This window comes from Nylanderia fulva, unplaced genomic scaffold (assembly GCF_048542155.1).
Source record: "Nylanderia fulva isolate GAGA-0341 unplaced genomic scaffold, ASM4854215v1 Scaffold7, whole genome shotgun sequence".
Taxonomy (NCBI): Eukaryota; Metazoa; Arthropoda; class Insecta; order Hymenoptera; family Formicidae; genus Nylanderia; species Nylanderia fulva.
In genome coordinates, this window is record NW_028190807.1 from 4,751,405 (window position 1) to 4,767,849 (window position 16,445).

General features: G+C 40.1%; 1 protein-coding gene across 8 annotated transcripts in view; it reads left to right on the top strand.

Moving 5' to 3' along the window:
* The window catches only part of Ten-a (Teneurin-a transmembrane protein), a 472,969-nt gene that overhangs the window by 268,554 nt on the left and 187,970 nt on the right, over nucleotides 1–16,445 (top strand). The window contains exon 1 of one of the 8 annotated variants that reach the window (XM_029314065.2): nucleotides 15,257–16,267. The exons of the other annotated variants lie outside the window; for them this stretch is intronic. Within the exon in view, the coding sequence (XP_029169898.2) occupies nucleotides 16,228–16,267 (40 nt within the window). The 5' untranslated portion in view covers nucleotides 15,257–16,227. Of the gene's footprint in view, nucleotides 1–15,256; nucleotides 16,268–16,445 lie in introns of those variants that run through there. 8 annotated transcript variants of the gene reach the window in all.

Consider the following 16,445-nt stretch of genomic DNA (forward strand, 5'->3'; position numbering starts at 1 on the left):
TTTCTCTGTCTCTCACCCCTCCCCTTTTTCTCGTTTTTTTTTCTTATCGCGGAAGTTTTTAGAAAGTCAACGAGGTGACGGAGTTTACGTATCGACGTGTGCAGCCTCGATAGTTACCAGCCGGGAATTTCTCGAATCCGCGATGGGAAACGAAACGACACCGACTGTTCTACATAATGCAGCTCGCACGACACGTCCATTCCCCGAGCGGATCGATCCGCTCGATAAGGTATCGACGAATAACGTTGCGTGACATGACAAGTCTCCCGGCAGCGGAATATATGGATGAGCTACGAAAATAGAATAAACGAAATTGCGCGTGCATACCTAATGCGTGACATGCGCTGTATAAAAAGTTCGGCGAACGAACGCAAGCATTTAATGGTTAAATCAATATTAGCGTCCCATTTTTCATTATTTCATTCTTATTGTTAGCTGTATAATCTATTACCGAAAGGAATTAAGTATAAAATCTCCAATTATTTGTAAAACATGTATAAATAAATCGTCTCCCGATATACGTGTTGTCTACAGCACCATGCAATATAATTGATCGTTACACTCCTCGTCATCTAATACTTGTATCTAACGATCGAGATTTCGGGAATACAGTTATATCAGTTATATATGTTATATGATGGCTATCTCGCTAAGCGTAACGTGACAAATGAATGGATTCGTATTATCGGTAATTACATCGGGATTAACAATGGCTGGCATTAATCTCGACGTAAATACATTTCGATACTTTGAAATGTTAAATACTCATTGGGCCTTAATGACGGATCAATGCATGATTGTAATCTATTTATGAAAATTGCGATCGCGCCGTGCGCTCGAGCGTGAATTGTAAACTGTAAAGTGCTGCAAACGATCTGCGCGTTATCGTGCAATCGCACGCACAAGTTCCGATTTTATACGAGGAAATTAAAGGTTTCAATAATTGATAATCGATTTTTAACAGACAACTTTTCAAATAGTTTAATTCTTATACGCGAATGAGTGATCGATTTTGCAACGTTTATTCAATTACACTTTTGATCGTTTTGCATTTGTAGGAAAGTACAATTAATATCATTAATTTATAAAGATGGAGTGCAGCTAAAACAGCTTTGTGATAGCAATATAAATTCGATAAATTTTCAATAAACGAATCCAGATAATCGTTTTACTCCTATACGATTTAGGCCGATGCATTAAATTGAAAATATCGTAGTGATCAAATTTATCGATTGCACTTCTACAATAATATGAAATATTTTAGCTCGTTTTATATATAAAAGGTAATCGACTAACGTGAATTCATATCTTACAATGCATCGCATAAAACGCGCGTCTCGATAAGTCATATTTCCGATTGGCGGAAGTCAATAAAACGACGACCGACGGGTATAAAAAACGACAATAATACTGGGTGGCACTATTATGACGCGCCAATCTCACAATGCACCCAACTGCATTGTATGACACGACGATGGCATGAATTCGTCGGATTCCGCGTGCCTGTAATCTCTTTCTAGTGAAATCCTACGGGGCACAAAAGAGAGACAGAGGGATTAGAAGAAAAAGGGAATCGCGAGAGAGAGAGAGAGAGAGAAGAATTCGTCAGAGAGAAGAGTTTCGTGCCGTTCGTCGTATTCCTCCCACGAAACCGTGTAAAATTTTGGTTCTTCCGTTTCTTTTTTTTTTCTTTTCTAAAATGCACACATTTTTTTCGACGGCGCAAAGGGAGTCATTTATTCATACTGCATACAGTATCACAGGAGAAATAGTAAAAAAGTTAATAGTTAGTAGGTAGTCTTAATGTACTGGAGAACGAATTTTTAAACGAGCTGCATCATAAGACGACGACGAAGTCGCAAACTTGTAGCACTTCTATCATTAAGGAGATTGTATAATCAGATAGTAACTTGCTACTTACCGCGGAGTATGCGGTAGACAGCAGATGATCAAGTATTTTTTTCTTGCAATCTTCCAAAGATGATCATTAATCTTCAAATTTTATTATCGTATTGCGTAATGATGCTATACTCTAGCCGCAACTTCTCCGCGGAGATCGAGATAACGCTCTGACGTAATAATACTAGAGTAACCCTCGTGCATACCTTTTCACTTGATTTATATTTATATATACAAATTCTATATCAGATATGCATTTTTTCCACTTTCTTTTGAGCAAAATGAAAGATAATCTTTTTAGCGAAAAGTTGATAGCACAAACTGCGAAGATATGTTTAATATAGAAAACTAAAAGTTTTTTTTTGACGAATTAAGCTTCTCAAAAGTGAAAATATAAACTAACCTTATCTTTCGGTTAATTGGAACTGAATTTTACTTTAGCGGAAATTTAATTTAAACTTTGATTGCCAAGATATTTAATTTTGAAAATTAAAAAGTTGCGGCAAATGATAGTTTCTCATCAAAGTTCTTCGAAATTTGTCAAGGAGTCTGTCATTAACAGATGAACATATATCCCGCACATATGTTTTTACGTCATTAAGGTATAACCCATCGTATATTGTACGAGGGAGGTCAGCGAGCATCGATTTTTGTATGCACGAGGGATGACAGAAAACAACGTGCCCAGTATTAATGGACGCAGTTGCAAATGAAACGAAGCTATCGCGGCCTACGTACGATAGGTGTGACAAATGGCGGCGAAGAAGGCGAAGGTGCACGCAGCGAAAGGGGAAAACGGTATATTTGAACACCGCTAGTGTCGACCAGACGAAAAATGGCGATAAGGATTTCTATCCGCGTGTAATTGTTCACCCAAAATCTCAGAATCGCCGAAATTTATCTCAAATAATAACTGCTTGAATTGTGAAGAAGAGAGGAATAGATGATCATAAATCGATACTTCGATCGCGTAATCGTTAAATAAATCCATGTAAAATAATTATTCGACTGCAAACTCATTTATCTCAAAATTTTTTCGAGTATCAACGCGATATAAATTTGCAATACAAAAGAAATGATATATTTGACCATGCGGTCAAATGCGGTTGCTTGAAAGAAATATAGAATATACGTTTCCGTTGGAAAGCTACATATTTCCTCCTGCCGATCGGGAGTTTGATTCAAGATTCTAATTTACCCGCTCGGTTTCACTGGGGATTGGAAAGAAAAAAGGAAACATCGAGATGGCATAGTCGATGGACATCGATTTTCTTGCACGGCACGGCGAGGAGCTACACACGCCAACGAGCGGTATTAATGGATGCGGTTGCAAATGAAACGAAGCTATATCGCGGTATCGTGCGGCGCGTGTGACAAACGAGGAATAGTCGAGGGGGAGAAAAAAAAAGATCCCGCTACTTCAGTGGTCCGCAAGACCGAACGACTGCCGTACAAAGAACAACGTCGTCATCGGTCTACAGTAGGCGGAGAAGGACTAGGTGACAGAAGCGACGCCGATGCTGTTTCCACGAGAGTGGCATGTAATCGTTTACACGGAATTCACCATTGCAACGGTGTAACGAAGGAAAGCAAAAGAAAGAGAGAGAGAGAGAGAGAGAGAGAGAGAGGAGGAAAAGAGTGACGCGAGGGCGAAACGTTCGAGTTAGCCAGCACGAAGGACGCGTGGAATTCGTTTGCGTTTTAATGAACATGCGAATGACTTCTTCCACCTGGGTCGTTCCTTTAGTCGACGATGACATTCGCGCGAAATTGTAGAACAGTTGTGAGAGAACGGGAATTCGTTTTCGCCCTTCACTCTCCTTCGTCACAATTCTTGATGTTTAAAACTATACAAAGACATTTCGCAATCGCTGCGTAATTGACTTTTTTCAGTGAATTATTTTTTCGAAAACCCGATTTTCCTACGATAAACAAATTATATAAACACAATCGTGTAATAAACAAATTTATATCGCGTTGATACTTGAAAAAAAAATTGGAGATAATTAAGTTTACACAATTGAATATTTATGTGACATTAATAATTAATTTAACGATTACGCGATCGTAGTATTGATTTATGATCTATTCTCTACTATTCAAGCAGTTATCATCTGATATAAATTTCGGCGATTCTAAGATAGTTTTGCGTGAATAATATCACGATTTTAAATGGAAAAATCTGTGTATATTAGCGACGTGTATATTTAAGTAAACACGCAGGATACATGTTCAAAATATCTGATAGGAATGGTATTTCAAATAAACTCCAGTGCGCATAATTGGTTTCGTGCATCGTTTTCTGTATATGGCAAATGAATGAGAAACACTGCAGTTGTTACAGGGAACTGTTTCTTTTGACATTGTTAAAGAGTAATAATAACACACAATTACTCGTAGCAAACGTTTAGCGGCAAACTGTAATAATAAAGAAAATAATAGCGGTTATGTAATTTCTCTGCGGCGGCGATTTCTCGGACTGCATTTGACTCGAAAGCATGCGCTTGCAACTTGTCGAATTTTGCGTTACGAAGTAGAAAATCGGTTTTAAAATAGGTCTTGAAACGCATGTTTCCAATGAGTGTTTGAAAAGAACGTAATTTTACTTGCGTTTATTCTCCTCCAGTGAACCAATTCGGTCTGAATAAAAGTATCAAATAATCTTTAAATTTCTCTCACTCATTTATTCATAAATATATTTATTTTTACATTCTATAATAAATTTAAAAAACATATTGTAATAAAAATTGTGTCGAGTAATTGACATAAAAAGAGAATTATTGACATTGAAAATTGAGATTTGAATAGAGAGCGTGAAACGCGAAATAAAATAGCCAAATAAATAACAATCGAAAAATAAATATTTCCAGAAGTTATGGAGTTGAAACTAATTTATAAAAATACTTTATACACAAATCAACAATTATCATAAAATACAAGCTATGACAATTTTATTTATTGTTAGCGTTATTTATATATTATGGCTTTTCGCGAGAATACTAGCGATAACGCAAGGACTAGGAAATGAGAAAACTCTTACTCAGGATTGACTGAGGAAAGTCTGGTCACCCTAGCTTAATCGTGCGCATACCATATGTCCAGACACATCCGGTACGGTTATGGCGGACGTGTCCACACTATCCTAAATTGCCTGCCCGGACCGTAACTGGCGCTTCCGGACCGTCTCACTATATATTCTTGATTTTTTTTGCATCGGTACAGGTATTACGCACAATCGCAGGACGAAGTCGCAATGTTATTTCACACTGCGGACACTTCTTAAAAATACTTTTACACTTTAGGGAATCAGTAAAAAATATACCATATATTACAAAAAATGAGAAAAAAACTAGATTTGAGAAATAAAAATTTTTTATTAAAAAAATTTTACAAGAAAAATAGATTCATATAGAAAAATATGTATATTTATATTAAATATATTTTACGACCAAATTATACAGACATGTGTAAAATTACACGAATATATTTATTATAATTAGGAAAATTGCATTCGCGGGTCTTTTTTATCAGTCTTTTTTTTATCGATATTTCATCTATATACTATAACTATACATATTCTCGAAGGGGTTGCACTCGAGTCATATACTCATGCCGATTTACTAATACGATGCGGCTAATCGGTTCACTAGCGGGATGTGGGATAAACCCAGGTAATGCAAACTTCGCCAAACCGATCATTTCGCCCGTATTACCGTCAACACATCGAGCACGCGGATAAACACAAACAAACCGATATTCGGAGCAAAGCGGTCCGTTAGATAACGAGGCTTCCTCCCGCGGCTGATATCGCGTCGCGTTTCATACTCGACACCGCGGCCGTCCATCCGTGACGCGATCTCGACGAACATCTGGAAAGCCCCATCGAAAGATTTATTCTCGCGTAATGACAGGGCATCGGGCATCTCCGGTGCATAACTGTCACGTCGTATAGCGGGTGTTTCGACGTGGCGACGATGTGACGCAATCAAGATTTCGACCTACCCTCCCTATATCCCTCTTTGTCTCTCTACTTCGTAGCGCACACATGACGATCAACCGACAACCCTCGTCCCGATGCGCGCGTTACATTGACAGAATATCGTTATCGGCCAATGGCGATCTCTGTACGCCGTCGGGACCACGTAACACGCGTCCGATATTACGGGCATAAAAGGCACCCGTCGAGGCGAGAAGAAATTCCCGAGGGTGCCAGAGATAATATCGCGAGCGATGTCCGAAGCCATCGTTACGAGTGTCGACGTATTTTTGTCGAGCGCGGAATTGTCATCCATCGTTATTCTCACGAAATCTTTTGTAATTTCGCGCGTCTTTACTCATCCATAATTAATCTAACGCGCGCGAATAAATTTGCCTAACGCGACAGAAACGCGCAAAATTAATGAAGTTACTGTTCAAACACGCATGGTCATTTCTAATACTGGATAAATGTAAAGTATATTTTTATACAAAACTAACGAGCGCATTCATGAATAAATAATTTTTGTGCAAAGTACATTTTTATAAGAGTTTTAACAAGGCTCTGTAATATAAATATAAATTTAACGTATAAGACGGGCAACAAGAGCCAAATCTCGGATGACAATGCGTTATCCTAACGAAACTAAATAATTTTTCGTTAGAAATAAATACCGGTGCACAAAGCACCAAATTTTACTTGGACACGGCCAAGATTTTAAAAATATGAAATAATCTCATATTTTGAGATTTAATTTCAAATACCCCTTTAACCCCCCTAACGGAAAATAAATAAATGAATGCAAGAGAAAAATATAGATCCGAAAATCGCTGAATCGGGAATCGAACCCGAGACCTTTCGCTTGCCGGGCGACTGCTCTTCCAGCTGAGCTATTCAGATCCTTTCGATTCTATACTTTTCTCTGTTATATATATTAATGTTGGTAAACAAACGCATTTTTTAAGCCAGCGTGTATCAAATATAAGAGTTTTAACAAGGCTCTGTAATATAAATATAAATTTAACGTATAAGACGGGCAACAAGAGCCAAATCGCGGATGACAATGAGTTATCCTAACGAAACTAAATAATTTAGAGAAAATTTAGAGAAAAGTATAGAATCGAAAGGATCTGAATAGCTCAGCTGGAAGAGCAGTCACCCGGCAAGCGAAAGGTCTCGGGTTCGATTCCCGATTCAGCGATTTTCGGATCTATATTTTTCTCTTGCATTCATTTATTTATTTTCCGTTAGGGGGGTTAAAGGGGTATTTGAAATTAAATCTCAAAATATGAGATTATTTCATATTTTTAAAATCTTGGCCGTGTCCAAGTAAAATTTGGTGCTTTGTGCACCGGTATTTATTTCTAACGAAAAATTATTTAGTTTCGTTAGGATAACGCATTGTCATCCGCGATTTGGCTCTTGTTGCCCGTCTTATACGTTAAATTTATATTTAAAGTACATTTTATAATTTTCTAGAAATGGCAGCAAGAAAAATTAGCTCTGCTCTCGTTAGCTCGTTTGTTCCGCGATTTTACGTGATGATATGTTCTCTTTCCTCTCGATAAAATCTGCGGTTTTCTGGCAAAAACCGAGGAGAGCGTACATACTATATTCCGGACGAGCGGTAAATCCCATCTCTTATTCCGCGAAGCGGCGATATACAGAAATTCGATTTTACGTAATCCGGGCCACCGGTGAACCGATCATGAGCGCGGTAAGATATCGCTCCGTTCGTCCGTTCGGAAATAGATATCGGATCAGGGTTACCGCGCAGCGTCACACGTAACGCAAATAACGCGATTGTTAAATACGTGCTTTCATAAATTGTCGCGCCAGTTCTCTTAATGATACATATACATATATACATATATATATATATATATATATATGTATATATATATATATATATATATATATATATATATATATATACACACACACAAGCCTGATATCGGTTCTCCTAATGACATATTTATACACGGCTGATATCGGACGAGCGTCACGCAGATAACCGCATCGGGCAAACGCCGGCGGCGCCGGCGTGCGCGAATAAAAGCGTACAGGAGCTCCGGGAACGTGTTTTGCAGATATTCCGTCGGTCGCTATCGCTTTTTATGACCGCCGATTGTACGGTCACATGGATGTAGATAGGCAAGCGGAGCGGGCATGCGGAAACAGGACAGAATATGTGGGCAACGGTACGCACACGCGGTCGATCCTGGTATATTAACGTGTGTGTATGTCGCGTGTACGTATATACCTGAAATAATACTGGAAGCGGAGGTTATCCGCCGGCGATGCTAGAAGTCAGGAGCGAACGGGTTGAACTTCGACTCTGTGGTGGTAGTGATATTCACATAGCAGTCTCTATATGAACATCGGAGGGGTATAATACCGATGTCATAGAGTTACACGAGCTATACTACTATCGCTGACATCAGTGTCGCGAGGGACGCTGAGAACACTGTTACTCATGACAAGAATGCACCGTGTAGTTAGAGGTGTCGGTACTTCCTTGGATATGTTTCCCGCTTGCAGGTAATCGTTCACGCGATATCTCTGTTACACCAACGGATTTAAATAATATTCACTTTAACAGATTTCAGAACGAGTTTCATTATTTTTCTCGTTTCCACGGTAATTCGTGTCCCGCCAGGAAATATATTTTGCTCGCGTATATACCCACCTCCTCTTCTCCCAGAGATCCTCCTGCCTCTTTCCGACTCCTAACGCAAAGCACTCTTTTCTCGCACCTGCCAAGTCGCTGGCACTCTTCTACGTTGCTCCCCTTTTCTACTCCGCTCAGTCACTCAGGCTTCCAATCTCTCTTTTCCTCTTTCTTTCTGTCTCTCTTTTTCTCTTTTTCGACCTGCTTTCGACCGTTCCTCCCTCACGCTCGTGGCGTACTGTATGCGGCACAAGCGACTTTTATCGTTTTGCGCCGTTTATGTTTATACGCTGGAATAAGGTTCCAATGGGCTCCTTGCTCGCCATGAAATTGAAATCCTGCCTTTCCTCCGGAGGCATTCGCGCGCACTTTTCCTTCGCGAGCTAACCTATCGTCCAAGTTATAGGTACTCTCGTGCAAAATGAGACGGATTGCACGGTCGATGAACTATTTTGCCAGTCCTCTTTTATTTAATTCATCGTTTAGACCGCTGGTTTGAATCATTAGTGCGATTATACTGCATTTTTTAAAAGGCTTCAAGCATTAAATATATTATAGTTGTCGCGATTTCGTTCTATTGATAATTTGTAAGCGAGAAAATTTTATACTTGAAATAATTTATTTAAAAAATTATGCCATTATTTTCATTTTGTAATTAAAGATATAATCTATATTTTTATACAATTTTTTATATGCATAAGAAGTAGAAGATATGATACATTTTTGCTATTTTACTAAGCAGTTTCCTGATTCAGCAGAGTCTCAATTTTATGACTTCGCAGCACTAAGCTACAAAGTTGAACCAATCGATCGAAGCAGTCATTTTCTGAACGAGAAAGAAGGTTTCGATTAATCGACAGCATGTGTTATGCATTTTGAAGTGCCGTTTTCGCTACAATGATATCCGGAACTTGGTAGCATATCGAGGTCGTTGCGGCATCAGTACGATGAAAGATCGCCGTTCGAATATTAATGAGGTTTCTGTCTCGTGACAGAAGTTGCAAAATCTGGCGTTAAGCGGTCGGAACGTGAGTGCAGACGAGGGAGTAGCTGCGTGCCCGGGAAACCGTTACCCGGATTTGGTGGCGATGTAGCGTTTTCGACGAGACAAAGGGAGAGGCACAGACATGGTAGCCCTTGAGGCGGTGGGATGAAGAGGGTGCAGAAAGCCCTTATCTTACCTGAACTCCTGTGCTGCAGTCGGGCATTCATAAAGTCTCGAGTTAAGCCTCTCTCCCCGTCCTCTCTCTCTCTCTCTCTCTCTCTCTCTCTCTCTCTCTCTCTTATACTCCATTTATGTTTTCTCTTCCCTCTCTCTCGCTCTCTCTGTCTTTCTGTTTCTCTCGGTCTGTCTAACAGCTCGTTCCTCGTTCTCCTTCATCTTCCTCGCACCCATACACTCACTCGAGGTTTCTATCTCGTATAGTGGCTTGTACCGGCTTGACCGAGAAGATATAATCCGCTGCACACACTAGTTACAACCCATTAGTTGCTCCTAGCTAACTCACCTATCCTCTTTCTTCCTCCTCTCTCTCTCTCTCTCTTACTCTCTGCAACTCTGCTTTGTTTTTCCGTTGCGCCTCTTAATAATGCATCTAGAAGATGCTTAATCGAGTCTCGTAACTCATTTGCGATTCGGTGGATGCGCTCTCGTTCTTAGCCCCTTCGCTCGTTCCCATCTATTCTGGGAAAGAACTTTTCATCGATAGAGCTGTCGACGTTGCGACAAACGCTGCCGGGTCCATCTGAAAACCTTTCCGACCCGACAAAATTAAATGACCACGGCTCGTCTTAAAGTTTCGATTCGTTGATTTAATCAGCCCTATCACTTTTGGCGCGACCATTGTCGAAAGATTTGATTGTCGGCAAAGCCTTGGCCCCGGCCGGTTGCCTGTCACGGATTTTATAACACGAGTATTTTCTCGCGATTGCTGTTCAATAGGGTATTCACATAAAATTGCAGATTGAAACGCTATTTAGGTCGATCGACGTCGACACAATAACGTAATAAATATCTTCCGTGTAATTAAAGCTATTGACTGATTGATTGACTAACTGGCAAATAGTAGTCATGTTTATCGAATACATTGATATCTTTCAATCTTTAATTCTTAATATATTTCTTTATAGACATCCGAGTATAAAGCAAAGTAATTTTATGAATCTTACAAAGTAATAAAATAATTTTATAAGTCTTATTAGATTAAGCAAAACTTTTACATTTATGCAAAAAAGTGCATAAAAATTTTGAATCTATAATGTACATGTAATTATTATTTATATTTTTTTTATAAAACTGATTTAAATATATTTATATTTTTTATTTTTTTCTTTATTTTTATGAAATTAATGCAATATATTTTGATATAAATGTAGCATTTGATCTTTAACTAATTGTATGGTGTTATCGAAGCATGCAATAAGATTATAATAAGATCAAATTTTTTTCTGCCTCAAAAATTTTATCGAGAAAAATATAAGGAAGAAGAATAATTTGTCATTATTGAATCGCGTATAACAAACGACGTGTACGACTGCAAACTTCCAACGGGAAGGTCATGACAAGAAACATATGTCCATTACCGCGTTTATTTACGTACATTGATGTGCCACAATAACGTGCGCGTTAATTGCAGATGCCGGCGCGTAGACGTATTATACACCGCTATCAACCGTGAAATGACACCGCGCATCCGTCATTAATTTACAAAACGGTCATTAGAGCGTGCGATGTACGAAGTAGCTTCTTTTGGATTTAGAAGGTGGGACGATCGTTAAAAAATGTCCGATGAATATGCATAAGCCAACCAACCTTTAACGATCCGCCAAATTAGAATATACAACCTCGTGAAAGTTATGTAATTTCGTGTCCCTTGTAATTAGTGACTGTGTACTTCTCAGCGTCCGCCAACGGGGTCGCTTTCCCGAGGGCGCATATCTTTGCAAATATTATAGCACGAAGAAACATCGCTGTGGCAAAGCGACGACACGCCATTCACTATTTTCGCCATGTCACTTATTTAACATTACATTTAAAAATGTCGTACTAACGTTCTCTCATTCTATGTATAAATAATGTCCAAAATATTTTTATATTTTGTATATTTTTGTCATATAAAATTTACAAGAAAAGCGACATTTTTAAAAGGACGCAAGGCCAAGCGTTTTCAAAAAAAATGTAAACTGAAATTTCAAGTTTCCACGTCGGTCGTTTTAAGCTTTACATTTTTAGGTCATGAAAGCGTGAAACTGCGAAGCGATAAAAAATCGCGAAATGGACACAATGCGCGAGACAATGGATAGCTGGCGCTTTACTTTCGTTATTTTCCAACCATTTCCCTCTTCGGCGTCAAACATCCACACTATTATATAGGCGTTCTTTTACGTAAAACCAATCTGTAACGTATGATGCATTGCTCCGCTACGTGCACACATGCCGCGATCCCAAAGTCCCTGATGTATGTGGAGCAGGAACGGCTCATTGGTCTGTTTTAGGGAAACGGTTTCTGTCCCGAGGGTGTATTTCGCTTCTGCCGCGACCTAACTCGGGGTGATATTGGATTCATCATTCAAACATCTTCAGAATCGCCCATCCGCACTATAGAATATACCGCTGAATGTAACAAAATCAGCATTTGTTTTATAAGACTGAAACGAATTACTCACAATCGATAACGTTGAAAATAATGTCACAATACTGGCATTTTTTTTAATATAACGAAAAATTGTATAATGAATTAAAATATTGATATAAATTTGTATGCAGCTCGCTTTAAAAATTGCGACACTTGTTATAACAAATAAAAAGGAATTTTCAATAAATCTCCTACAAACACCGGAGGAACTCAGTGAATGCGAGGAGCGCTACTGCGTGATTGGCTAAAAAGTGCTTCGACTAAAAGCAGCTAAGCAATCTGAAGATTGGGAAGGTTAAAACTCGACCTTATACCGCCCACCGATGTTCGCCATTACGTTCTATAAAAGTGCGTTGTAAGAGCCCTTGAGGTATATACTTTTCTTGAACGCGGCACTCTTGGGAGGGAAAATTCTATGATTTTCTCGATAGTTAATTACTAGCTTTCTATCTCGCCGAGGGAAATAACGCGCGTTTAGCGTTTCTTTTAAGTTCCCGACACGGCGAAGGTGAAAGAAGAAAAACGAATCGCGCCGTCCAATGTCATTATATCTCAAATAAAACTAATCGTGTATGTGCGGGCGTACGTGTGCGTGTATTTAACAATTGTAAACTGCAATACAATTTTTTTACTTCCCAGTATTTTTTCCCAAATTAAGTCATTTTTCATATTTAAGGGTTTTTTTTATTTCCGGAGAAATAATCATACTTTATTTACTCACGATCAAAATAAAATTGGAGTATAAACGAATCGACAATGATAATTTTATTTGAGGATTGTTACCTCGAAAATGTGAAACCGTTCCATGAAACATACATCTGTTATGGAGCGAATAACAGCAACGTGAACAGGCTCTAAAGCGAATATTCAGTTACTGACGCAATGCCGTTCGCGCGCGTTTTGCCGATGCAAAAGTACCGCGAATCGCAAAAGCGATCCCTGATTGTTTCAATTTCATGTCCGTTGATTCAGACACATTCTGCATTATATTATGGCCAATTATTTTTCTGCAATCAACATTTTAATTAGAATTTGTACCATCTATAAGCTGCTAATTATCTTGTGTACAAATTATTCAACGTAATCTCTCTTTCAAAAAGATATTGAAATAAACAAAATAGATTATTTTGTGTGCGCACAATTTTTGTATCCGCATATTCAGTCTCGGAAAGTCCTTCAAAGGCTGCTGATTGCTAATGTCAGAACATCCACAACGGAAGCGCGACGATCCATGAAACGTTGGCACACACGGCGCGCCATTTTCTTAATGATACACCGGTGCCATTGGATGCGCGTATTTTTCTGGCGACGCATTGCCAACGATTCATTAATTGCTGACCTTGTTAGCGTAGCATTGTGAAGCGACGGTCCCGCAGCGGTGCTTGAGCGGCGCCCGCGGGAGTAACCGGGAGTGCGATCGGGAGACAAAGAGGGTGCAGACACGAAGAGAGAAAGCCTCACTTGGCATTGTCATGCATTCAGAGCCCCGCCATATAATAATGCCCGGCTCCTTTGTCGCTTATGCTCGCCCCTGTTTTCCGCCACGCTCTACTCACGAACATTACCCTGTTCGCTCGTATTTCCGTCGTGGTACATTTACCTTCTTACCGGTCACTCGATATCGAGAAAGCAGGTCGGCTTCAAATTCATCTCTACGACAGTGAATTTCTTGCATTTGTAAGGGATAATTACGGGAGGAAGGGAAACTTAGGTACGAGGTAAACGTAAAACACGAGTATAATATCTTCTTTATTTGGGCCGCGGGTTAACACCGGGACGCGATCTTTACTCGATTAGGCTGAGCTTGACGAGCGTTGAGCTCGTCATTCGTGTACTGAAAAATCAAAGGGTCGCCGATGTCCGTCGGTCGCTGGTCGGTCCTTTCTTTCGATAAACAAATAAATCGACCACCCGCTTCATAGCGTTCCGCAGATGATCCTTGTATATATATATATATATATATAGATCTCACTTACTTGAGCGGTCGCAATTCCGCTACACATTTTATATATCTTATATATCTTTTTTGGCTAATTCGATGAAAAAATACAAGGAGTTATTTGTTAGTTGAGAGCTTTAGACATGAAAATATAAATGTACAAGTAATATTTCATATACAAGTGTATTTTCCTTTCTTCTGCTTTTATATAAGCTACAAAATAATAACATAATTTTAGTTCCGGGATATTGGATCACATAAATTTTTGCCGCTCCTCCCTAATGATAACAGGATTACGGGAAGAAACAGCTTTTTAATCCTCTTTTCTTATCAGTTTTGGGGATCATCCACACGAAGTTAATCAATACTAGACGCGTTCTCGCGACGTCATAAAAACATCCCTCCCGCTATCCAAACAATCGATTTGCCGTTAATCCAATTTATCGTCATTCACCGTCCACATCATACTGTAAGCCTTCTTTCGCCAATGCAATTATTCCTCCTTTCTTATATATATAAAAAAAAAAAAAAAAAAAAAAAAAAAAAAAAAACCATTCTGATCAACGGTGAAAGCGATAGTCATAAAAATTCTCCCTTTACTAACCCGCTGCAACACAGTAGCGCGGAAAACCTTTTTGCAATTTGTATCACCGCGCGCCGAAAAAGAGGTGAACGCGAAGGTGAAGGAGGGAGAAAGAGGAGGCGGCAGGTGAAGATGGCTATGAAGGTGAAGAAGGCGGTGGTGGGCCGTGTTCGGATGTTGGAGCGACCGCCGCGCTCTGACGAGGGACAACTGGGCCAATCGATACCGCAGCCGGTGGTGGCTGCCGCGATAGAGAGAGAGAGAGCGAGAAGGACAAGCGATGAGGGAGGAATGGTGGGTGCTGCAGAGGGTAGGTAGGGCGCGGGTACGGCGGCAGGGAAGACGGCAGGTCGATGGAGGGTTGCGGGGGAAGGAACGACGTTGCTAGAGCGAGAGGAAGACGAAGGGACAAGGGTGGAGATGGTAGGATGTCGCGGGGGTGGTGTGCCACCCCCGCGCCAACCACCGACGCCCCTCCCGCCGTGGATGGCGCCACGATCGCCGACATTCTCTCCGCGTAGCGTGGCTGCCGTCGGCCTCTCCGAATATGCGACCGACACTCTGCGCAGAATCGGCTTGCGGAAGAGCGTTGTACCACAATGTTATCGAGCTTGCCGTTTTACCCCGTGTCCCCATTGTTGTTGATTTCATTGGATTGGTAAAAAAAAAAAAAGAGAGAAGCAAGGAACAAACGAGCGGACGCGGGAGAAGATAAAGTGCGTGAGATACATGGGAGTGAAGGCGCACTCTCAGTTTCTTCCGGAGAGATCGCCGCATCATCGACGTTTCGCCGTGGTGAGCCATCGGCGCTATCTCCTGGACCAATCGTCTCTCTATTATAAGCTCGAATCAGAATAAGAGAAACATCGGCAAGTACCCATAATCGGTCGTGCATAAGAGATCTCGAGTTTCTCAAATTTTTCTTCACCCAAGGCAAGAAATCTATCCGGTGATTCTTTCGATGCGGATAGATATTTTCTTTCGTGATCGTAGAGATATAAAAGAAACTGTGAAATTAATGAATAGTATCCCGGCTAAAGCCGTGTCGAAGTTTGTGGCGTAAAATCTGGATAATCACGCGCATCGCATAATTAGGGCGTTAAATCATGGCGCGAAGTGCGAAAGGTGAACGGCCGTGCTTGATTTCGTACATATAGTGAACTTTCCGTCAAACACACATACTCGGACGATTGCATATTTGTCGTTCCTTTTCTTTCACGAACATCGACCTCGTTTCACGTGGGACTCTCCGCCATTTTCGAAGAAACATCGGGACAATTGCGTGAAAAGGATCGTATGTGTGTGCGCGTGTGTACACGCGTCTACGTGAATCTGCGCGCGGCCGAAATTGTAGATACAATACCGTGCCGGAAGTGGCGAATGGGTGGCTTGTACGACTGTTTGAGATGGAAGTGAGTAATAGCAGAGTAAAGTGACCGCTGTATTGGTCATGATGATCATCGTACAGCCATAAACTGTCGCCCGTGTGATTCAATTGCTACCGCAAGCCGACCCAGCAGCACGATGCATCACTACTATACGCAAGAAGACATAGATCGCGTTGGTAAGTGTGCAACAAATAGAATGCACACGATTGAAGCATATTATAGCAAGACATTTTTCTTCATTCAAACTATTTTAAATTTGTAAAGTTTTCAAAAACTGAAAAAATGACATTTTATTCTAATTTTTATACACATATAATTATAATTTCATAATTATATTACATATTATATGTGATT